The sequence below is a fragment of the Hippoglossus stenolepis genome, chromosome 13, assembly GCF_022539355.2.
Source record: "Hippoglossus stenolepis isolate QCI-W04-F060 chromosome 13, HSTE1.2, whole genome shotgun sequence".
Classification (NCBI taxonomy): Eukaryota; Metazoa; Chordata; class Actinopteri; order Pleuronectiformes; family Pleuronectidae; genus Hippoglossus; species Hippoglossus stenolepis.
The window spans coordinates 2,681,034-2,705,399 of record NC_061495.1 but is presented as its reverse complement, the minus strand read 5'-3'; the positions used below and the strand labels follow the sequence as shown (position 1 = coordinate 2,705,399).

The following is a 24,366-nucleotide window of genomic DNA, read 5'->3' as shown; positions in this document are numbered from 1 at the left end:
GCCCCTCTCTCAAGCTCCTCAGGCGGCTGCTCAGGATGTCCCCCGATTGGCCTCTTCTTCTGGCAGACAGACGAATCCACCAGGCCTCACCTGTACAGGGTAGAGAGACTGGGAAAGACATCAGAGACTGACTGGGCCAAGATCTCTCTATATATAAATACAGAGCATTTACCATATCTGTTGAACATGTCACAGAAATAAATATCTCCAACACTTTGGGTAACTGCTTTTTGTGCGTTTCTGTTGAATGGATCCATTCATTTGTTTTGACAAGGTTTTTATTTTGAAATATTTGCAGTACCAGCAGATGCACAGCTTCATACAGTAGAGTTTTGAAATACAGTAATCACACTAGAAACCCACACAGTCCCTGACCTTCTCTAGCTAAGGACTGAATAGAAGATGGAGCTGAATCACGACTACCAGATCATTTATGGTCTAATTTACTGTATGCACTTAAATTTGGCTTATTATTATTATTATTATGAGATGGAATGAACCGGATACGATGCCAAACATTCACAGTGAGTACAAGAGAAGGATCATTTCAACCCTGAGCATTATTTATTCAGAGTTCAAACATACTCAAAGGCATTCAGGGATTTTTTTTAATTGATAGTAACCACTTCAGAACAGGATTGTGTGTTTACTGACACTCTGTGATACAAGTTACCTTTGAAAAGCTCTGGTTGTTTTTCTTAAGTCAAACGTGCAAACAGGTCGATCACTTGCCGGATTTACACATTAGCTTGTTTGCACTGGGTGGCATCCAAGATAAAACAGGTGCTGAAGCCAAACCTTAGTTTGTGTTAATGTGTTTGTTATTCTGTGTGAGGCTCTGGAAGTTTTATCAGGTGTTTCACTCATCTGGTTTTGTACATCCTGACCCACCGGCCATCTTTATGTATCTTAAAATGTATTTAAGTTATTATAAGTGCAAAAACCAGATGTGTAAAAATGGTATTTAGTTGAGAAAGCCTGGAATTTGTCAAATCTACTGCGGTGTGTTGACCCATTTGCAAATATGTTGTGCTATTAAATTAAAAGCTTTTTCACTTCCCAAACTATCCAAGCTCAGTCTGACTTGTGTCTGAGCAGAATGTAATAAACCTACAGTGATGTAAAGTCTGTTCACTCCAGGGAAGGACGACCGGACCTGGTGGTTGATGAGCAAACAAGAAAACTGGACGGTCACCTGATCAAATCAGCCTCTGACCAAGAGAGGAAATAAGAGGAAATTGATTTGTTTATGAGATAAATTAATTAATTTGTCCATTTATTTGGATTCTGAATGTGAGTTCACGTCCTGGATCGGGAGTTTCCTACACGTCCTCTCTCACTCCTCCCAACCCTGCGTTCACATCACATGAGGTGAACTGTCATGATATGGAAACTTGTTCCCTCCCAGTCTTAATCCCAGTTGGAAATGTTTGGCTTCATCACTGGCTCTTGTTTCCTCTCTAATAAAGGAAGGTTGACCCGCCCACTGGACAAATAGGTCTTACAGCTAGATTCCGTCTCTTAAGTACCCTTAACGACCAAGTACCCTTAAAACCAACACTGCATCCCTTATTGACACGGGGAAGAAAAGATAAGAAAGTGTGTTTTGCGTTCTCCTGCTGCAGCTCAGGGTTTTCCATAAAAGACCTGAATCCAGGATATCAGGCAACAAAGAGAAGTTGCTGGTCAGTTGGTGGTGTTGAGGTTACGCTTCACCACCTCCAGTAACTCAGGATCCCTGACATGTGACCGGCGACTTAAACCCAACCGGCCCCTGGAATCCCTGAATTCCTTCCAAACCGATATTAAATATAAATATAGCACGATCAGTTACTCTCCTGACATAACTGTGAAGAAACTAACGCGTTACAATGAAAGAAATGTGCTGGGAATGAGGCCGGAGGGGGCAAAGCACACAGCCTGACCCTTTGAAGGCGGAGAGGAGGCTTGTCTTACCGCCTTTCTTCCTCCTGGTTAACCAGACATGTGATTAGCATTGCCGTCTGCTCCTTGGTTTGCCCTCCAGTCAGCCGGCTGTGCCTTCGGAGGATTTACAGCCAGAGGGCCACTCAGTCCGCAGCAAAGGTAAGTCACCTTTTGATTCAGCGATTTAAAAACTTTTTGATTTTAGAATCTGCATCGGAGGCCGTCAGAGGCGTTCACTTGTTTTTAATCCTGTTATTTGGACTCAAGTGGAAGACAGAGATTTCTGCTCATTTCACTGGACCACACAAGAATTTCATTTTAGTGTTAACAAAGATTGAGAGTATCTGGATGTCGTCTGATTTATTTGAGGCAGATTCCACGGAGCTGTTCTCATCTCTCATAAATCTTATTAACCGAGGTTGAAACAATGAAAAGTCAACGTATGAGAATGTAAATTCAGCGTAAACGTGTGATTTTTGTGTGCCGTTCTTTTGTTCTGAAACTATTCCAGGTTTGTGTGTCTCCGCACCTGAAATCAAACACAACCTTCCTTCTGCAAACACAAGGAGCCTTTTAAATGTGCACCTGTCGAGTTGAGTGCATCAAGGTTTTAATTTAATGCTAAAAGTCCTTTAGACCATAAAACTTTTTACTGGACAAGAGTTTGAAGACTTACAAAGCTGCAGTAAATATGATCGTGGAATTTTAATCTGTTTTCTTAATGTTCTCTTACTACAGCAGTACGGTACCACACCTGTTAAGCAAACACACACAGAGCCTGTGCACAGTGCTTGGCTGCTCAAGTGCAAGAATATAATGGTGGAAGAGTTAATATCAATAAGTGAATGTTCTACTAAGATTCCACCAGTTAGACTCGTGTCTCTGTCAAAGTCGCAGGCTTGTTTTTACCATCACTGCCCAGTTGCATAAGCAGAAATCAGATTAGGCTGCTCAATCACTTGATTATCATTATGTGATGTCCCTGAGCATTCCTTCACTCCTCCCTCACTGTGTCTGAGTGCTTACGTACAACTCACTGTGTGTGTGTGTGTGCGTGTGTGTGTGTGTGTGTGTGTGTGTGTGTGTGTGTGTGTGTGTGTGTGTGTGTGTGTGTGTGTGTGTGTGTGTGTGTGTGTGTGTGTGTGTGTGTGTGTGTGTGTGTGTGTGTGTGTGTCTCGCTCTGTCAACTTGAGTGAACTTACCAGATCCTCTGATGCATTATGAAACTACATCATGTGAAATACTGGCAGAGGCTCTATCTTGTAAAAACATCCCCCAAGCATAGGGATTGGTTGGATTGTTTATTTAATAGAGACGGATACAATACGGATACATGGTGAACTGCACAAGAATAATCCAATACAATGCATCACAGCATCTGTAGCAACTTCTTATTCCAAATGCACATCTCAAGAAGCTTTAACATAACAAACATGAAACGCCACATTGAGCAGCAGTTCACCTCACACAGTTATTCTGCTCTGCTTTGTTGGGATTAAACTGATTTTTAAACTTTCTCCAAAATGTACGAGTTTGACATCTGACACAAAACCTTTAGAAAGACTGAAACACAAACACGAGACAGCTGATTAATACAAGACACTGTCCAAGGGATCTGTTTCCTCAAAAGAGAAGATGAGCTGAAAGGTCTTTTCATCAAACATCACCAAGTCGTTTAACTTGTGTGAACCTGGCCAAACTTTTAAGTGAATAGAAAGTCTCACAGACCGGATCAGTGTGTTTTATCAACTCATGGATCATCACAGAATGCAGTAACTTTCACCAGATCACCATCAGAAAACAAGTTCTTTGTTTAGATTGTCAAACTGACAATGAATCACAGATGTTTCTTTCGTCATGACAACCATGAGAATGAGCAGAAACCCAGTTCCCAGTGCTGGCAGCCAGTTATATTAGTGAGTCTGCAGGTTTTATTACGGATCCAGCAGAAATAATTAGAGTGCGTCAGGGATAGTTTATTCCTTCCCTGCAGGACTCTTGATTTCCCCGTCCAGGCTCCTTTCATTCAGGTTTTACATGACGACGTGATGCTGGCGTGTTCTGGGGTTGACTCACTTCAGCAACTCAAGCACTGTTCACATCTCAAGCTGCTCACGGTGAAAGTTCCAGGGACGACTTTCTGTTCCAGTCCTACGATTGATCTTGGCGTCTGCCAGGAGATTCTCACCCAGTGATGATTGGGTCTCTTCTCAGTGTGTAGTCACATTAGATAGGAGCATATTGATGTGTGCAAGATAGACTTTAAAAAGCCCTTTGCTTTTCTTTTCAACATAATTCAATATAGAAAGAGAAGCACCTCTGTCAGTGTGACTTTCAGAGATCTTCACATGCTCATTTCACATGAATAATCGATGTCTAGGGTTAATAATGGCACAGGAATGTGTACCGTGATCGTGCCGCCCCTGACCAACTGGTTTAACGCTGGTGTTAAAGTGACACAGCACATAATCTGCCATAGAATTGGTAGAATTTGGAAACAGACTGCAGGTGACCTGGTTTTGAGTGATTTCTCTGCACTGCCACTGCAACTAACTTTTAATACGAAATAGTTCAGTGTTTATACATCCTTCCCATGTTACGCATTTATTGACACTGTTAATGCTTAAACATAAAAACAACCCATTTTCTTTATTACTCCATTACAGCCCAGCACCACCCACTCTTCATTATGCCTGGCACCGCCACCGGGAAGAAGCTGGATCTTTCCAGGCTCACGGACGAGGAGGCCAAACACGTGTGGGACGTCGTCCAGCGAGACTTCGACCTGCGGAAGAAGGAGGAAGACCGTCTCGGGCAAGTTATGAATATAAAACACTTCTGTAGCTGATGTCAGGCATTATCCAAGATCTCAATCTATGACCCCCAACACCCTTTGGGCATTGAAGACGATTACACCGGTGATTGTAGCTGAAAGCACAATGGAGATGAATCGTCATAGTAACATAACAAAACAACAAAACACAAAAATAGCTAATTAAGTTTCCAAAATTGAGCTAATAGCAACCCATCGGCTTCTGGTCACAACGGACCGACACAGTGGAAGCAAAACCCCGGAGTCCTTTACACCGAGCAGCAGAATGTTATGTTGCTTATGACACCACTGGAAAAACACAGTTGTATAAAAACAGTTATTAAACCATTTTTCTTTCCGGAAACTATTATTTCTTTGCTGAGCCAGGAATCACATGTCCTGTCTCCAAAGCCTGTGATGCAACGTAATTGTTTATCTGCTGTTGGTTATTGAGCCGTTTGGATGATCAAGCAAGTTGTTTATTTAAATTTAGTAAAATCAAATTTGCACATGTTACTGTCATGTATTTTTGAAGGCTGGCCTAACTCTGGGGTTAGGGTCAGATGATTCGTTGATGTGCTTCGTGTCTCCTTGGTGACAGTGAGTGATGAAGGGTTTAGATATGAAGCTGAGGGAGGAGGATCATTATCCTGTAAAGTGGGATGACCTCTTAACATTCATATACAATGTTTTCTTAATTAATTAATTGGTAAAAAATACAGAGCCAGTCGTTAAGGGGCCCTGAGGCATAAAGAAGATGAGATCCCGTTTGAAATCTCAAAGTGAGGACATCATAGCTCCTGGAAAGTTACCCGCCCACTTTGCCCAGTTGGTTATCTCCGACTTCCAGGACTTTGTGTGTGGACACATCTCCGGAGTAAAGACAGTTCACTGACATCCTGCAGTTTCCCACAAGGCTTCACCTCAACAGCCACCTGACGATGAGCCAGGATGAAAAGCTCCTGATGTCGTGCTGCGCCTTTATTTGGTAAAACAGGAAGTCAGAAAAAAAACATTCCATCTCAGTAACAAATCTTTTATTGAGTCACTGGCAAAATGCTTCTCAAACTGTAGGAATCGTAACAAGATTTCTTATCAAAGACAAATTGATTTTTTCTGCTTCTTTACTGCTTTGATCTCCAGGGACTTCTCGGTACTTCTGTGATTCTAATCTGAACCATTTTAAAGTGTTCCAGACTCTGAGGCACTTTTTCATATCATTCTGATTTCCTGCTCTTATTTTCAGACGGAGAGCAGAATCATCCTCGTCCAATAAGCTTCACTGAGCGTGTGTGCGTGTGCTTTTCTCTACAAGGCAGTAAATGGAGAAAGTCTGACGTTTGTTTTGTTTTGTTTTTATTGTGCTTTTTCCATACATGCTGTTTTTTCCACAACTCATTCTACTGTTGGTCAAGCAGCTGACTGAAGACTTTTGATTCTATTGAGTTATGCAGATAGCTACTAAGCTTTTTTTCGCAAATACAAGGACAGGCACTGTCCCTAAATTCCAGCCACTTAGTCTGCGGTCTCCCTGCCAAGGTTCTTCTTCAGCCGCTCGCTCTCCATCCAAACGAGCTGTTGTTGTCCCGCACAGGGAACTTGTGTTTCCATCCGAGGCCTCTGCAGCCTATGAATAGATACACATCTCCATGTGGTTCACATATAAAACTGTCAGACCTAAATCTTGTAAAGCCACATACGTCGGACCACAAAATGAAACAACTTATCTCGGTCATGATTTAGACCTTCTGTTAGAACAGAAGTGAGATTCTCCGAAAAAGATTTTTGTTGTTTTATTGTGCTTTGTTAATGTTTGATTTACTAACACGGGAGTTAACTTACAATATTCCAAAAATAATTTTGTGGAGACGTGGAGAGAATCATGATGTCTGGGGACACTCACACACTCTGAAGAGTCCCAACCAGTATCGGGGACAGCCCTCCCCTACACGACATTTATCCACTGATCTGGGCTGTCAATCAAAAAGCATGTGGTTCTGAAGAAGCTCTAATAAACGAAACATCCTCTCTTCCTGAATAATCATTTTGCAAAGCTCCACCCACACGTGTTTCCTCCCCAGCATCTGTCAGCATCTGGTTGTGCTGAGGGAGGCTGAGTTTGACCATCAGCACAAGTTTGCTTTTGGAAAAAGAGGAGGAGGAAGGGAAGACGTGTTCGCTTGAGAAGGATCAAGCTTCACGTCTTAAAGCTGTTAAGTGGTAATTGAGTTTTTCGGTGCACTTATTGCATCGTGCAGGTATAAATCATGAGCTGTACTTTCAAACTAACTAACTTCCAGAGTTTGCCAACAGGGAAAGAGAGTGTTCATTTACTGTACATCAATGGGAACAGATTAAAGACTGAGATCGCTAATTTCCGTGTAATTACTGAAAATGACTGAAACACTTATCCTTTGAGGGTTGTATCCCCCCCCCCCCCGGTTCAACCCTCAAAGGATGAGTGGAGCCAATCCAAGCTGACGTTGGACAGGGTACACCCAGGTCACCAGCGTATCACAGGGACAGACAGAGATGAGATCATCCCTCCCCCTCTGATATTAATATTTATGAAGTGCTACAGGATAACATCACACCTTGCTCACTCGTACATTCATGTGCATTCTGTACTGGTAAAACTAACAGATGATGTATTGTATAGAGCAATTGCTATTCACAGACAGTAGATGTTTGATAAATACAAAATAAAGAAAGACGACATTAAACCCTTAAAATTTTCAAGAGAGAAACCAATAGAACGGACACATATCTCATCTGTATCCATCAATTCTTTTCAACTTCATAATGTTTCCTGCAGCATTCAGTTCCCCTACTTGCTTTTCCATAAAACAAGAAGACATAATGTTTATGTGTTGTCGTCCATGACAACCATCGTAGACGTGTCAGATTTGGACTCATAAAGTTTGTTTTTCTAGCTGTAGAAACACACAATGAGTAATGAGACAGAATTGTACACACAAGAGCTCCACAGCTCCACATTTAGGTTTAAGTCTTCGTGCAGGAATGATGGCACCAAAGGTTTCACAGGAAGAACACTGTGCAGTTTCCACTCAGAACATTATCTGCAAAAACAATTTCCTGTCCCTGGATGTTCATACAAAACCAGGTTTGTCAGTGATTCCTGCAGTGAGCAGTGTGTGTAGGTGTTACCTCTAGTGGCCAGCGGCTGTATCGCATTTAGCAAAAAATTATCTGGATGATAATTTCAATAGCTGCATCGAGCACATCTACTGTAGTGTGACATCTGTTAGCTCTAAACAGAAATCAGTCAGACTTGAATCATGCATCAATGTCAATTACAGACCTGGAGGTGAAAGGACAAACGTTTTTCACATCACACAGATACAAACACAGGATTTGCCAGAGTACTAATAAAGTATATGTGAATATAAGCCACATTTCTCTGATATTCTGTTGCCACCAACAATAAAAATATCTCTTCTTTTGCATTCTGAATGATTCATATTAACTACAAGATGTTAACTTAGGACTCAAAGATACATTAAAGTTATTTCCCTCTAGAATTCATGACGTTGTGTTTCCAGGGACCTGAAGACCAAGATTGAGAAGGAGGACACTAAAACGGAGCTGTTAGGGAACCAGACCAGTCTGACTGAGTCCTACTGCATTCGGTGTCTCCAGCCCTTCAAGTTCCTGGTCAACAGCAGACGTCAGTGTCTGGACTGCCACCATTACATCTGCAAGTCCTGCAGCCGCTACAACAAGAAGGAGCACGGCTCAGTGTGTGATCCCTGTCACATGGCCAGGTAGGAAAACACACATTAAACATGTGAAACCTTTTTATGTTTATGCTTACGGCCAAAATGGCTGGTTACAGGGTACAAAACATTGCTTATGGAACATATCTTCTATTCAATTCAATTCCGTTTTATTTGTATAGCGCCGAAATCATTATATACATTATCTCATATAATACAGAAGGTCAAGACCTTAAAAATGATGGAGGAACCCAACAGTTCCCACAATGAGCAGCACCTCTTCTATATTCAATTGGAATTAACTTGAGCATAGAACTGCCCTGTGGACTCGTCACAACCAGAACAACTTTGTGAACAGGTATATTTTGAATCAACCTGGTCTGTGTGTACATTTATCTGTAGCCTCTCCTTCATGTGTCCAGGGTCCTGAAGATCGGCACGTTGGAGTGGTTCCATGAAAATGTCCGCACCCGCTTTAAACGCTTCGGCAGCGCCAAGGTGATGCGCTCGCTCTTCAAGAGGCTGAACGGGGAACACAGCGGCTCTCAGAGTGACTACGGAGGTGAGTGGTCCACGTTGGATTCTGTGGTTAGTTTTTCTCTTTATTGTTAAACCTGTTGTTTCAACTGGATGTTTTAATCCCTAATCCACTTGTGAAAAGCTGAATGCAACAAGTAAATGGTTGATACTGCCGTGGTGGCCTGACAGCACAAAGATTAGTCTCCGTTACTGCTCAACGCTCAAACCCACAGCTGTCATGTGGGAATGTATATGTGGATGTTGAGCAGAGAAAATCAAAGGTTACAAACTGAGGTAGAATGCCAGGTCTCGGTTCAGGGTTTCTTTGAACGGGGCAAATTTCCATCTGTTCCACTTTCACAAGCCCTCGGGGGGGGTGCTGCACATCACAAGTGGATTCTGCTCCAGTGGCAGAGCATTGCTGGAAGTCTGCTTGAGCTTATGATGTGAAATCCCCAGTAAATGAAAATGCTTGGTGGAGGATCAACAGCTGCACATTGTACAGTAACTGCATGTGGAGCATCTGTCAGCTGGAAGGAATCACACTCAGGCGGTTTTCAAACAAGTCCAACGTCACCATGAGAAGTGTGAGCTGCGTCAAGTTCAGGAATTAAAAGTGAAGTCAGCTCATAGACCAAAAAACTAAATACATTTTCTTGAAATACATGCAAGTAGCATTACATTACATTACAATTTATACAACAAGGTCATTCAACCGTGAGGGAACAAACCCAGAACAGCAAGAATCACGTAAGTACATTAGCCTCGAAAGAGCCAAACTACAAAGTGCTTCATATAAGTGCAACTAAACTTTATTTATTTATTTTTTTGATGATGGTTATTAGACCATCATCTTCTTAACCAAGGTGTAGTCGGACGAGATGTGTTTATAGCCTGCGGAGGAAGATGTGTAGACTTTCAACAGACTTACTACACCAACACCTGTGATATGGCCAAATGAATCCAGTGCAACACCTTTTTGGAGTTTAGACATCACTCTGCCAAATGAAGGCATATCTGCCACTGCCTGACTGGACCTTATCGGTCAGGACTTTACACCAGCATATGCATGATCAGTACATGTGAGTGGTCGTGACGTCATCTGAGTGTTCAGGTGAATGGATGTTGGATTTCTTCTGATAAGAAGGTAAAACGCTCGGCCAGGGACGTCACCTTAGTGTCGGTGTTTTTCTTTCATTCGTCACCCATCCGTCCGTGAGACCTTTTTAAGTTTTGTGACACTGAGTCACCAGAAAGTCCTTTTTTCTCTGTTTCAGATTGTAAGCCAATCGTGAGCAGGCTGCCAAACCCGTCATGGGATCTAATCTCTTCCATCTTTCCTGATTTTCCGGCTCAGACTTGTCACAGCAGCTGTGCCGAGTGCGATCACAGACCAGCTTCTCAGTTTCCCAGGTTCTCAGGCCTGGAAACGGCTCAGAACAGCTCCCGCAGTGTCCGGATAGTTTTGTCCCAAACTGACCAGTGGGTTGCAGAAGTTGAGCTACACACATTGTCTGCTGTGTGTTTGGAGACGTAATTACCAGAGATACCGATGCGGTGATAAGGCCTGTTTATGTTCTCTCCTCTTGTTTAAATTTTGAGGCAGTGACGCGATGACATTCCTCATTAAAAAACGTTCCATCCTCTGTATTTGAAGTGGCTCAAGCTGCAAATATCCTGTGGCTGCACCCAGAGCCCAGAAAGCAAGTCTCCTTCTACACTGAAGTGCATATCAGCAGTATTGTACCACACAGTGAGATCATAGCTTCAGATCTATGAATTCACAAGGAGGCAGCCGGGACTCCTGGTTCTGCTTACGCTGAGTCACCCTGGAGGACTTTTGGGAGGGCACACAGTTAGTTGGCTTAGCCCAGCGGGCCTTGTGATCCTCCAGTCACATGGCTTCTATTCTGCGTCTGGAACTGAACGATTCACTTCTGCAGGCCTCCGGCAACCGGAGGCGTTAGAGAGAAGAAGAGGGGAGACTGAGGGAGGGGGAGCAACACTTTGTTCTGTCATGTTCTGATGGGGAGTCCAGCTCCTCCAGTGAGCACAGATGGATGTTTTAATACGAATGTGAACAGATGCATTGTGGTCAAATCAGGAACTCGTCACATGCACAGATTCATGTGACCACCTGGATTAAATTCAACATGCATGACTGGACACTCACTCTCCCACACACACACATCACTTTCTGCTGCCGTCTTCTCACTGTGTGTGTTGTGCTGTGGTCCGTCGGGCCCCCCCAGTTTGGACGGTGTCATCCCCTGTGTGCAGTTTCTTTGTGCAGGAGGAGAAATGTAACACTGCTGCTGTGTCTGTGTTCACACACACTGGACAGAAAAAAGAGCTGAGCTCAGTTTGTTGGCTTCAGTAACTCTGGCTCCTTCGTTCAATGCTGCTACTGCTGCTCCTGCTTCTGGTTATCACTTTACGTGGAAAGTCACGATGAGATAAATTATCAATTTACTGAGCTAATAGCTACAAGAAATTTATGGCAAATTTGCAAACCTAACCTCCTTCAGGGAGAAGGTGATTCTCTCCTTAGTCTCCCAGAGTGTGAGCCTTTCAGACCTCTTCAATTTACATACTTTCCCCTTTACTCATAACAGTCTGGCATGTTTTCGCGTATGTATATATATATATATAAACACACATATACACACACACACACACACACACACACAGGAAAAGCCAGGCGCTCACCATAATGGATTCATAACAATGAACTGGACGTGAACCAACTATCTGTCCTGAGATTTCTTCTGTTTTTCTTTTAAACTGTGGGATAAAAACTGACAAAGCAAGAAACTGTCTCATGAAGATTCACGACCCCAGAGACCACGAAGGCTCCATGTGCATCACAGCTTTATAATAATAATAATAATAATGGTAATGCATGGTAATGAGGCTATGCATTTAAAAAAACTTAAAGGCTAGTGCTGTTGTATTGTCATGGGGGGGGGGGACTGGTTTTCTTAATGAACCTCAAACAGGAGTCACATGTCGTTCCACCCTGGGCCTCCCAGAGGGTTAATCCAGTGTGTGTGTGGTCCTCCTTAGATTAGTCCTGGGTGAATGTAAATAGTTCCGAAGTGGTTCACTGCCTGGTTCACTCGCAACAATACTGAGTCATTATGAACTGAATATTGACGTTACACTACAAAATGATCCATTTTGAAAGTTCTCTCATGGTGGGTGCAGTGGTTTTGGAGCAGATCAGAGAGTTCTGGTTAAACTGGCACAGTCACTGCTCATCTGGCTTTTATTCACATTGGCCCATTGATTTATTCAGGCCGAGCCAGAAGCATAACAAAACGATAATGGAAATCATTACTATTATTATGTCATTATCATTTGAGGTTGTGGTAGTGTCGGTGATGCTGGCGCTGATAATATGATATTCATCTCCACAATTCTGTCAGATATTAGAAAACAATCTATTCATGTCGGAAACAGAGACTTTATGAAATCTGAAATGATAAAGAAGTGATGCAGTGAAGGTTCACAGTTCTTTACTTACTCATGAAATGGATCTGAAGAACAAATGACATCACATAATGTTCCTTCTTTTGCCTTTTTCTCTTTCTGCCTGATGGAAGAAATACTACGTGCTTCTCCCTGTAAAGACAATTGAAAGATTTGATACTTTTATATATATATTCATAATCATTCACTCACCATTTGTCCCGTAATCGAATACTTTCTTGTGCAGCATGTTGTCGTTCAGTGATTGTGAAAAGGTTCAACACTAACATGTGTGTCCCTCTACACCAGCAGATGGATATGAGGAGCACAGTCTGGATGCCACGGACTCACAACACTACAAAAGGGTAAGACAACTCTTTTTCTACTCACACACTTTCTCTTAGAGGTGATGAACTAGTACATGAGCTCCTCCTGTTGCACTTGTGAAAAATAATAATAATTAAATTGAATTTTGCAGCTGTTTTGTTGATAATTACCTTTCAGCAAGTTTGTGGATTTCAGTGATTTGAATTATTAAACAAGAACCATCGAGATCATTAGTTGGTTTAATGTTGTTTAGGATCTTGACACAAATGCCAAGTACACACCTGATTCATTTGTGTTGTCAAAACAAAATGTTTACTGTTCTTTCATTAAAACATGTGTCAGTGCTCCTCTGCAACAGAGACAATTTCCATCAAGTTGAAACCAGCGCTCTGCCCGTGTGAGTGTCTGAACCGGCGAGTGTCTGAGGCTCGGCTGTGGGCAGCACTGATCTTCGTCACGCTGACAGGTCCTACACAGGTTATCCACATGATAGAACCCAGCCCCCCAAGAATATCTGGAATGCCTTGACAGCTGGTGACACCCAAGGTTAGGAACAGTTGAACTGGCCCTAACCCGCCGTGTATTGTGGGTAAATACCAGACTAAGTCGTTAAAAAAATATTACAAGCATAGTTGAAAGGGCAGCGAGTCCACTGGAATTCATCATAAAACCAAGACTGGTTTTGTTTGTTTCACGGCTGCGGCTGTCGAGTGGAGAACAAACTGCTGACGGGACCCTGGGGCTCTGCAGGACGTCCACATGCTGCGTCTCGTTTTCAACGGGACAAACAACTAAGGTTTTATTTGCATCATAAATGATAAACTTTGGTTGAGAGGCCAGTCAGTGATCACTGCACCCCCCCATCTGATCTCACTCAGTGCCACCTACTGTTCTAAATAGAGTACTGCCTTCTGCTGCTCGGGACAGGACAGTGTTTGGAGCTTCGATTCAGTGCCTTGCTCGAGTGTTCTTGGGCAAAGTGGAGTTTGTCCTAACCTACGCAAAGATGGTAACCTGGATCTTTGTGCAAGATGAACCAGAAATGTGAATATTAATATGTTTAGGCACCTAAAGTAGACCAAGGTGTTTTTTATATGAAAGGACATTGGATCTAAACCATAGATTTAAAATGTTCATACAAAGGTTTTGATATTTTCCTTGTGTTTGGATGCTTAGAGGGACGAGGAACAAACTGAGGCTGATGTTCTCATAAAGAAAGGATTTGCATTAATGAAAGTTTGTTAACGACACATAGAGTCTTAACGAGTTGTGCTTGGTAACCTCCTGTGATGATGAGTCTTTTGTTGGGATCGTGTCCATCTGCTCTTCTTCATTTGTACCTCTCCATGTTTCCTCCTCTTCCTCAACTCCTCTTCGGTGGTGGTCGTCCCCTTTCACTGTCAAAAGATAAAAAAGTCCAAAAGGAGGCTAACTGTCGATCCCATTGATTTCCAACCGGGCCGTGACTACTCCGAGTCAAGAGGACAGTCGAACCAGGTAGAAGCTGGACAACTACCCACAACCAGCTTTCCCCCAAACAGAACTGATCTGCATGCCTCCTTTTCTGTTTTCTCTTTTTAATAAACATCTACTTTAGTGAGGTGATGGTATTATATAAAAAGTGTGTTTGCTTGTGTATAGAGACACAAACAAGTCGGCCATATTCGGCCAATGTCTTACTCAGTAACCAAGAGCAATTATTAATTTTCTCTTCCCATCTAATATGAATTTACGAAGGTATGTAGGTAATTTATGTAAAGCAGCAGTTCATTTTCATACCTTTGTGAAAACCCCAGTGAAATCCCACTGCTCCCTCCTCTAGTATCAGTTTGTCAGAGCAGCACTAACCTTCCTCCTCCTTTCTCTCTCCTCACACCTCACCCTCCCTCCCAGGCCCCGGGTTCCCATGACATCCTGGTCATGGATGTCGGTGGGGGGGAGTTGAACCTCGCTGAAGCCGACATGGCCTCTGTTTTCCATCAGATGTCGGAGCAGCAACGTGCAGGTGCTGACCCGGGAATGTGTCCACAAGAAAGCCCCGATAAAGGAGCTCGTACTGTATTAGAACCACGAGAGAGTATAAGTTAAAAATATATAGTAAACAAATAAGTAAACCAAATAATTGAAGCTATTGAAAGTAAAGTGACATTTTCATTTTGCAAACATCAGATTTGCCTCATCTCCTTTAACCTGAGTGTGATGAGATGTATTAACCACACTGATGTTCCCCTCGTAGATGACCTGGTGTTCTCGGACAGTCGAACCGTCCCGTCCCGCTCCGTCTCCCAGCTCAGCCACACCTCCTGTGGCAGCGGCAGCGCGGGGGGCCCCCCCCGGGGCAGCGGCAGCTACCTGCCCGGCCCTGACGACTCTGGGGAGGAGGAGGACGATGACCCCTGCCGGCCCTACCTGCTCTACCACTCTCACCTGGGCCCCTGCAGCCACACGTCCCAGGAGAGCTTGAACTCAGCCAACCCCCCACCGCAGGTCTCTAGCATGCTTCATGTTACTGTTTCTCAATCTTCACTACATCACGTTCCCCCTGCAGCTGCAGTGGGACTCAGTTAAATCCAGTTTGGATGGTTTCTATGCTGTAAAACATCAGGTCAGAATTCTGTGGGTTGAGGAACGGCCTTGTTTGACATTGTGCGTGCATACCACACATTATAAACTGGGAATGTTTACATGTTCGACCTCCTTTACGTAATCAAACCCCACTGCGCTCAGATATTCTGTCTGATATTAATAAACTTCACTGATTTATGTTTTACCCATGTGGCTTTTAATGGTAGATAATAAAAGTTGGATGCTCTTGCCACAGTTTGCAGAAAACAATGCTTTGTTTTATCTTGGTAGTATGGGACCAACATCTTGAGGTACTTTTAAATTGAATGCAGTTTAAAGATAGAAGCCTATAGTTATGGAAGACAATGAGAATATTTGACCTGGTGGTGCAGCTGTGAGCTCACTGCAACATGGCGTGTTGGAAACAATTAGCTTCATCTATATGAGCTATAAAAGGTGCAATAGGACCATAAACATGCACTAAATCTCGCCCTGGACGGGTTTTTATAAAAGACAGATAAATTGGCACAAAACTCTACTAATTCTCACAATGTGTTCGGATCTGTCCACCAAATAATTGGGTCTTTTCTACTGTAGTGATTCTCCGTCAGACATTCCAGGCCTTTTGAGCAGAGCACACACACACACACACACACACACACACACACACACACACACACACACACACACACACACACGACTGATATGCAGGCTGATGCAGGGGAGACAGCTGCGAGATCAGAGGACGGTTGCACACATTGCATCAGTGTCTGTTTACGTGTTGGCACCGGGCTCAGTCCCTGGAAAGGAACACAACAACCGTTACTGGTCCGTTCGTGGGAAGCAGATAAAGACAGATTGTGTTTACCATTAGTCGGACGGACTCTGAGCAGCAATCACTTGTCTTCATGTGTCTTTGACTTGACTCTGACACACTACAGAAGATAATGTCCACCTGCCGAGGAGTAAATCCTATTATCCGAATCAGGAGATGTTCTTTGTAGTCATCAGCGATAAGGGACCTGAACACAGAGCATGTGATTAAGCTCTGGTGTTATCAGACCCACCTGAAACCTCAACTCATTTCCAGCCTCAGTATCCAATGTCACGGCAAATTTGTCTCCCAGATGGGCAACACACCGGGAGAAGCATGAGAGACACACACAGCCCGGGCATGTGCCTGTCACACAACAAAGAACACACGTTACACTTCTCCAGTTCCCAGATTAGTCACGAGACCGGAGCTCCTGCTGCATCTGTTGATATCGGATTCGGAAAAACATTCTCAAACCGGCGATTTACCTAGAAAGTCAAGTGATGTTTGCTACTTGATTATGTTTGTGGAACAGGATTTGAGAATGAGTCAACAAGTTCGGACTCAGTGACTCAAGACACACGAGGGGCATGGTTATGGTTAACAGAATTTAGATTAATACCTACAAGATATTTTTGAGTGACACGAGAACGCACCAACACCACAAACAAACACAAATATACAACCAAGTTTCTCCTTTACTATATATATATATATATATATATATATATATATACATATATATATATATTTTGTAATGAAATGTGGTTTAAATGTGAAGTATTTCTTGCCTTTTTCAACAAGTTCTCGTCCGGAACCAGAGAGAAGAGCTTGTTTTTTTAAAAATGAAATCTTTCAAGTCAATAACAAAAATATAAAATTGTGTGTTCATGTAGGAACAAGTCAGTCATAGTAAGAAGGTGACTGAAGATAAATAATATTATTTTTGAGTGTGAGAATCCAACATATGGTTTGTTGAGGCTGGACTGGGACAGAGGAAGTGTCTGAGAAGCACGAGTCATTTACACTTCAAAGATTTATCAGATTTCTGTCTCCATGACTTCCTGGACTGAATATGACTCTTCCTGCCTTTCAGGGACCCCAGTTAATAAAATAAAAAAAACACTGCATTGCAAGTATTTATTTTCCCAGTAGAATTATGATATTCCTTTTCTCAGAAGAACATTTCCCTTGTTGTGAAATCAGATTTGACTGAGAGCGCAGACTCCGATGAGACCATGTGAAAGTGCAGCACGGACATTATCTAACAACCTGTATTTGAAAAACAAATTAATTTACCATATTGTCTTTTGATTTGCACAGTGAGTGAAATTAAAACAATATGAAATGTTGTTACTTAGTTTTTATACTCGTGAAATTGTCCTCTAGTACTTGTATTGTGCAAGAGCAACTTAATTATCTATATCTACACTTTAGTACTAGTGCTAATGTTTCTTTTCTTTTTTTTACATCATATCTGGTGTCCACCAATCAGCTGTAGTGTCCCTAACTTATGTCTTTCTTTAGATCACTGACCTGAACAGACAAATATCAAACATAGAGACCATCTTGAGTCGCTTAGAACAGAAGGTCACCTCCACATATGACCAGGTAAATCTGATACTGCTGTGTAACCGTCGTATTTAAGCTCTGTCAGACTAGTTGTCATAGGAATTATATGTATTGTTATGAAGATGTTATACATGTGAACATTATGGGTGTGGACGCTGAGGATGTAGAGGAGCATGTCGTGGGTGTCTCCCCACACACAACAACGGACGGACCCCTGAGGGACTGAGGTGTCTGCAGAAGGTTTAGCTGTGGATCACGTTAAACTGTATTAAAATGTGACTACATGCTGCAGCTACACAAACACCATTAATATTCTAGCCTCCTGTAAAAAATTGCACATGTGTAATAGGAAAGAGACACAAAACAGCTCCGACCTCATCAGCTCCCCGTCGACGTTCTTCCATCTTCCAGCTCATTGTTTCGATTTCACGGTTTTGATTGAGTCCAACCAGAGTCCTTTGAAAATGCAGCAGGCATCTGTTGTCAACAAAAACACTCAAACAAGTCAGTGAATGCTGGATAGTAGCTGATAATATAAAATAATATATAATATAAAAAGTAGTTTTTCCTCATAAACCTGTTTCTAGTTATTCTCCATAGAACAGTGGATGGAAAGGATTGGATTTTATTTTGCTGAATCTCTTCCCACTCTAATTGGAGAACAGCCCAGCCGCTTAACTTTGTAGAAAATGTTGCGTTACGAGTTGGTTTACTGGAAGCTCATCGTTTGAAGCATTCTGACACATTGACTTATATTCATCTTCCTCTCATCAGCAGCACTTGATGTCTCGAGTGCTGCTTTTACTCTGGAAATGCGTTTTTTTAAATCCGCACCAGTATCATTAGAGACTGGGCCAAGCCACAGAAACAGAGTTAGCCAGTTCTGCAGGAGTTGCTGGTTGCAAAGCTTGAAAAGCGAAATATGCAAGACTCTGATTAAGTGATGTTGTGATTCCAGGGTCTTTAACTCAGCCCACCAAAGTGCTTTGTGATGTGTTTGTCTTTAGACTGTGGGTGAAACCTGGAGCTCCCACATAAACACAATCAGTGCTGAGCCCATGACACACAATGAGTCTGGCTCTTACTGGAGCAAAACATTTTAAATATCGCAAAGGATTCTCATCAATTTGACGCTCAAGTCATTTAAGATCAAAGATTTTATCTTTAACTCGTGGCGTAGTTAACGGAAGAGGGAAAATAGAATAAGTAATGGCTGAATTCCATTTAGCTGCTTAGTGTTGTGGTCCTGGCTGTTTCTGTCTCACTTTCCTACTGGGACACTTGAACAGATCAGAGCAATGACTGTATAGAAAGACATAATTAGGAACCCGAGTCCTGCAGCGGTGATCGAGGAGTGAAACTGTGTCATCAAGGTCCCGCTGTCCATCATGACTTCTCGCCCTACTTTGACCTCCCATCTGCTACAACGGAGGGGGCGGAGTTTATGCCCTACAACTGTCAGCTGTTGTCTTTATACACAGTCATAGGAACAGTTTTTAATTACACCTGTGCTTTCCTCCCACGGCTCATAATCTCTGTTGTGTTCCTGTTCACCAACCAGGCGTCCCTAACCCCAAACAGCAGCTCTCCTCTTCCTCAGTGGGAGGGAGTGGACCTGGAGGAGCAGCAGCTCAGGCAGAAGCTGCACGACATGACGAACGACATCAGCGACCACAGCCTGACCTCCGACGAGGACGAGTCCAGCGGGCCTCATTCCTCGCAGGAGATCCCGGCGTGGAGGAGCCCAGAGGCGGACAGTAAACCTTCCAGACTCCCGACCAGGCCTTCGTCCAGAACAAGCACCGTGGACTCCATCCTGGAGGAGGAGCCTCAGCAGACCGACTCTCAGAAGGTAGAATTAAAAGAGTAAAACATTAGAAGTTAATCAAAAACATCCACTCTCTCCATCTGGCTGGTTGCACATTCTGTTCTTTAAACAAACTGGCTCATTAACTTACACACCACCCTGGCAGGAATCCAGCTCCAGCACATGCTGCTGCCATAAATCACGTCACTCAGCCTCAGCGTTTATTTTCCCTTTGTGTCGACCACATGCAGATGCGTCTCCCATTGGAACGAGGACAGTGCGGTGCTCTGTTGAGTGATGACACGCTCATGTCCACAGGCCTGACCTACAGACAAACCCCTCTCTGAGGATTTAAAGTTTTACATAACACAGGAAGCAGGAGAACGCGCTTCTCTGAAGATATACCCTGATGTTTCCTTTCGCAGCGTGACCGTCTTGTTGCCAATATGACCGAGGGGGGGCAAAGATCCACTGTTATTAACCTTTGAGTCTTTGTCTTCTGTTAAAAACTACTTTTTCTGCTTCAATAAATGACTTTAATAAGACATGAATAACAACCAATACCCACAGCAGGATATATAAAGAAGAGAGATTCAAATAACTCCTGCTTCGAATGGGCTGCTTTCTTGAGATTGAGATTTAATTTAAAGTACTGGATCATCTTTTGATGTGAAAGGCAAACGAACGTGGACTCTTGTGTCCTTGCAGACAAACCATATGACAGAGAGCGTGGAGAGGAAGTGGCTCCCCCTGGAGGAGGGATCGACGTCGAGCTTCAGAGGCTCGACAGCTTTACTGGTCGAACTGGAAGGCCAGGTAGCTCAAGCAGCTGCCGATGTCCAAAACACCGAGAGCGAGGTGAGGACAGACCAGAGGCTGAGTGAAGCAGTAATAAATAGGTTTTGAAGAATCAATAATGTTAGTCTGTGTGTTTTTCTATCCCGAGGTCTCTTACATAGAGGACAGAATCGCTGCTCTGAACGCTGCCGGCATGCCTGTGGATAAAAGGAAAAGGGTAAAGGCTTTTCAACTTCCTTAAAGTCCTGAAGGTGTTTCAGAGTCAGATCTGTTTAGAGTCAGCAGATGGAAATCGTTGTTTCCTCCAGTGTAAAAAATCTAACACATTGGAGTTATTAATAAGATTTAATCCTCTTGTGCTCGACATACTGACTTGATTTCCAGCTCTGTGGCCCCACGGGCTTAGATTCAAATGAACCAATGAAATCATTTCTATCTCCAAAGCAGATCTGCCTCTCATAAATGAGTCTACTCTCCAAGGCCATATATTTTCTCACATTCTCACACTGTCTCTTTTTTTTTTGTCTTTCTGTTTGTAGTCTGCGATCCCGATCCACCCGAGAAGACTTTCCCACAACTTCCCCTCAAGTAAGAACCAGCACCGCCCGCCCCTGGAGCATTGATCCCCGGGGCCTCCACGCTGCCTCAAAACATGCTCATTTTGTTAAAGTCAAACTCAGGAACACGATGTGAACTGATGAACACTGTGTCCTATTGTCCTGCAGCTTTAAATGTCCCAGTGGGGGTGCATAGCATGTTTTAAGGCAGAATAGTGGTCACACATACGTGTCTTGGTCCTGAACAGTTACAGTTACAGAGAGAATGATTGAAATTAACTTTCCCCCCTGATACTTTTCCTACAACCATATTGTTTCAGTGTCCCTAACAAAAAGGTTGTTGTCATTACTAAACCCATTTGCTTCCAGCTTTGAGGTTTGTAGAGAGACACGTGTTTTGCGGAGAGTCCTACTTCCTCGCTGTGTTTTTGAAAAGACGCCAGTAGACTGTGGACAGACCATGTAGTTGCTGTTTGTCTCCAGGCCAGGTGAACAGGTTTGCGAGGAACTCCCTCTACACGGGCTCCCTGACGCAGAGGAACCCCGTGGCCAAGCCCAAGACCGGAGCAAACTGTGCGGTACGGCCCCCACGCTGCGGTGCTGGGTGCGGTGAAGGGTTCAATTCCAGAATGACATAGCAGCCATTTGACAAAGATAACATATAATCTAATTCAATGTAAACCTCAAGGCAGAAGTTTGGTATTTTTTTCTTGGGGAAAGTCACATGAGAATCTGTCTATATTTAAATGTGAAAGCCAGAGTCAGAAGCTAAAGCTGAATTAATACAACTGTAAATGAAATATAAATACATAAGCAGAGATCCTGTGTGCCAGTGCAAATCTAAATACCAACAGTGAACCTCCTGTCGACCTGTGTGTCTACAATAAATCCAGCCCTGGCTCTGTCTGATGATCTGGTAAAGCTCCAAACTGAGCACATCTGGAAGTCACTGCTCTTTGCCAGGAAAGAGTCCAGGCACATAACCCACCGCAGCAGCTTGTGGTTTTCACACTTCAGATTCTAACGTGTGTATCACTGACCTCCTGGAGCTGCTGGTGTAGATGGATTTCAACCCCCATCTAACGTTGGAATTGAACTCTTCACGTCACAGTAACACTGGGCTTTGCCTCACGTGGTGGTGGCTGGTTTCCCGTCAGTCCGGCTGTGTGGTGGTTTGACATAACTGCATTTTCTTCTAGTTCTGCTTCCTGCTGTTCGATCAAATGACGTTCGCCCCCCTCATGCAGAATCATTCAAGCTATAATAATGCATTGATTTTTACCAATTTTCTTCACTTGTAAGAGGTAAGGATCTGTTCTTCTACACAGGCACTGACTCTACTAATAAATACACTTGCTTGCGTCTTTATTCTGCCTAATCTGAATAAACCTGTGCTCGGATCCTGAGTTGGATGAGGAACAAAATGAAATATTTAAGTATATCGCTAAAGATTTTCCCCTTTATATTTACATACTTTATATTTACATCAGGAGCGGGTCCTCTCTACGGAGGCCGCCATGTTTTTTACAGTCGTCCAAACTGGACAAACTAAACCTTTTGAGTTTTTATGACACCTGAAGCAACCACAGGTTCTCCTTCATGTTTGGAAGAGGACGGTGAGGTGAGGGGGTGTTCAGCTGCAACGTGACACTTCACCACTAGATGTCACTAAAGTCTACACACTGAACCTTTAAGCATGAATGAGACACAAGCTGTTTTTCAGTGATGTTGTTTTAGAGACGTCATCAACAGCCCCTGCCTGCTCACCTTAAACCCCGTGGAGGATGTCCTGCTGTCCCTCTGGAGAATGTCAAGAGATTATCTGGAGTTCAGTGCAGGTCTGAGTAGCTTCGGTCTCGATGAGATGGGCTCAGCCTCTGTTCAGTCTCCAGCAGTCGAGGACAGAGCCACAGTTCACTGGTCTATGAGAACTTTCTCCTTCCTTTGATTATCGCTGTCTGCTTCGTGCCATATTTTTAATATGAAATGATGGGAATGACCTGTTCAATGTGTTTCTTTGGGGTTGATTTCCCTTAAATATATTCAAATATATTCTCACTTTCATGTTAGTAATCACTCAAACTTTCACATGATGATTTATAAGTCAACTGGTTTATGAGATTTAGCACAGACCTTATAAACCAGTTGAAGTGGTCGTCCTCTTCCTGTCACTTGTGGTTTGTCTCAGTTGCTGTGAATAATATTTGATTAATTAACCGAATTGAAGCATGAAACGATTGATCAGCTCTTTGTCTCATTCAAACAGCCGCTCACTGTCTCTCTCTCTCTCTCTCTCTCTCTCTCTTTGCAGAAACCAGTCATGACTCAGGGTTCCTGAGGAGGAGGCTGAGCCTTTTGTGACCCAGCTGTCACATTGTCACTGTCACTGACCACATTCAGTCAGTTTATTACAGTCGTCATAACTGGACGTTTAGCATAATGAACTTTAGTCCAGTTTAAGGGTGAATGACTTAGATTTCAGAGACCGTCACCTGGAGTGGGACAGCTTTATGTTTTATAAAAAATGTGCCCTTTTCATATTATTATGCCATTTTACAATATTTATAGTTTATGATTCAGTTACACACGATGTGCACTAACATTGCTTCGATTGCAAAAGCATTTACATTTGTCATAATAATCTGATATTGTTAAGATGCTTATTTCAATGTTGCAGTGCAAATGAAAAGATGGACATGTTGCAGCATGTTTAATCCTGCATGCTGGTAGCTAGCCAGTCTGTGAACACTTTAATATCATCTGTCACATATTGTTAATGTTTTGTGATATTTCATTAATATCTTTGTCAAGGAGAAATGAACAGCAAGTTTAAATATCTACTTTAAGGTATGTGAGTGTGAATGTGAATGAAATTAATTCAGTGTGTAGAGAGATACACAAACAGTGGAGTGCAGCTGGTGACCAAGACAACACAACTGCAACATACTGCATATTATTCACCTCCTGACCAGAGGAGACCATAAGTCATAATTAGTCTTTTTAAAAAAATATATATATATATAAATACACGTTTTGTATTGTGACATAATATTTAAAATATATGTTTGTTAGGTTTTTCTGCATATTTATAGCAACAAGACACTTAAAGATATGTGACTTTTTCTAAATCAACATAATCAGTAGGTTTATATTCAACCTAAACTCAGATTGTAACAAAATGCACAGAAACAAGAACTATTTATTTTTTGTCATTATCTCCTCAATCAATTAATGTCAGATAACTGCATGCTGCATATTCTGAATCCAGATGTTGAAGGAAATTGTGTTTTTGAAGATGATCCAATGATTTGCATTAGTTTGTGCTCATGCAGTCGGGTGACAAATGAAATGAAAACGCTCAATGAGACACAAAACCAGAGCAAATGCTTCTGTACAGTTTGAGATCAGAGAAGAATCCTAATAGATGATTAATATACTGTATGTCTCAACATGAATTCTAT

General features: G+C 42.7%; 1 protein-coding gene across 6 annotated transcripts; it reads left to right on the top strand.

The window, feature by feature from the left end:
- Positions 1 to 1,940: 1,940 nt before the first annotated feature.
- mlphb (melanophilin b) lies at positions 1,941 to 24,366 on the top strand. Of its 6 annotated transcripts, none has more exons than XM_035173731.2 (15): positions 1,941 to 2,085; positions 4,593 to 4,740; positions 8,302 to 8,523; positions 8,898 to 9,037; positions 12,778 to 12,830; positions 14,200 to 14,289; positions 14,686 to 14,797; positions 15,029 to 15,279; positions 17,699 to 17,782; positions 19,305 to 19,595; positions 20,259 to 20,408; positions 20,497 to 20,565; positions 20,888 to 20,936; positions 21,389 to 21,483; positions 23,217 to 24,366. In XM_035173731.2, exons 2-15 carry the CDS (start codon positions 4,616 to 4,618, stop codon positions 23,241 to 23,243), a joined length of 1,758 nt encoding a protein of 585 aa, XP_035029622.1. In that variant the 5' UTR covers positions 1,941 to 2,085; positions 4,593 to 4,615; the 3' UTR covers positions 23,244 to 24,366. The 6 variants fall into 6 exon arrangements, with proteins under 6 accessions (XP_035029622.1, XP_035029621.1, XP_035029626.1 ...); XM_035173730.2 differs by having other exon boundaries at positions 12,775 to 12,830; XM_035173735.2 differs by lacking the exon at positions 14,200 to 14,289.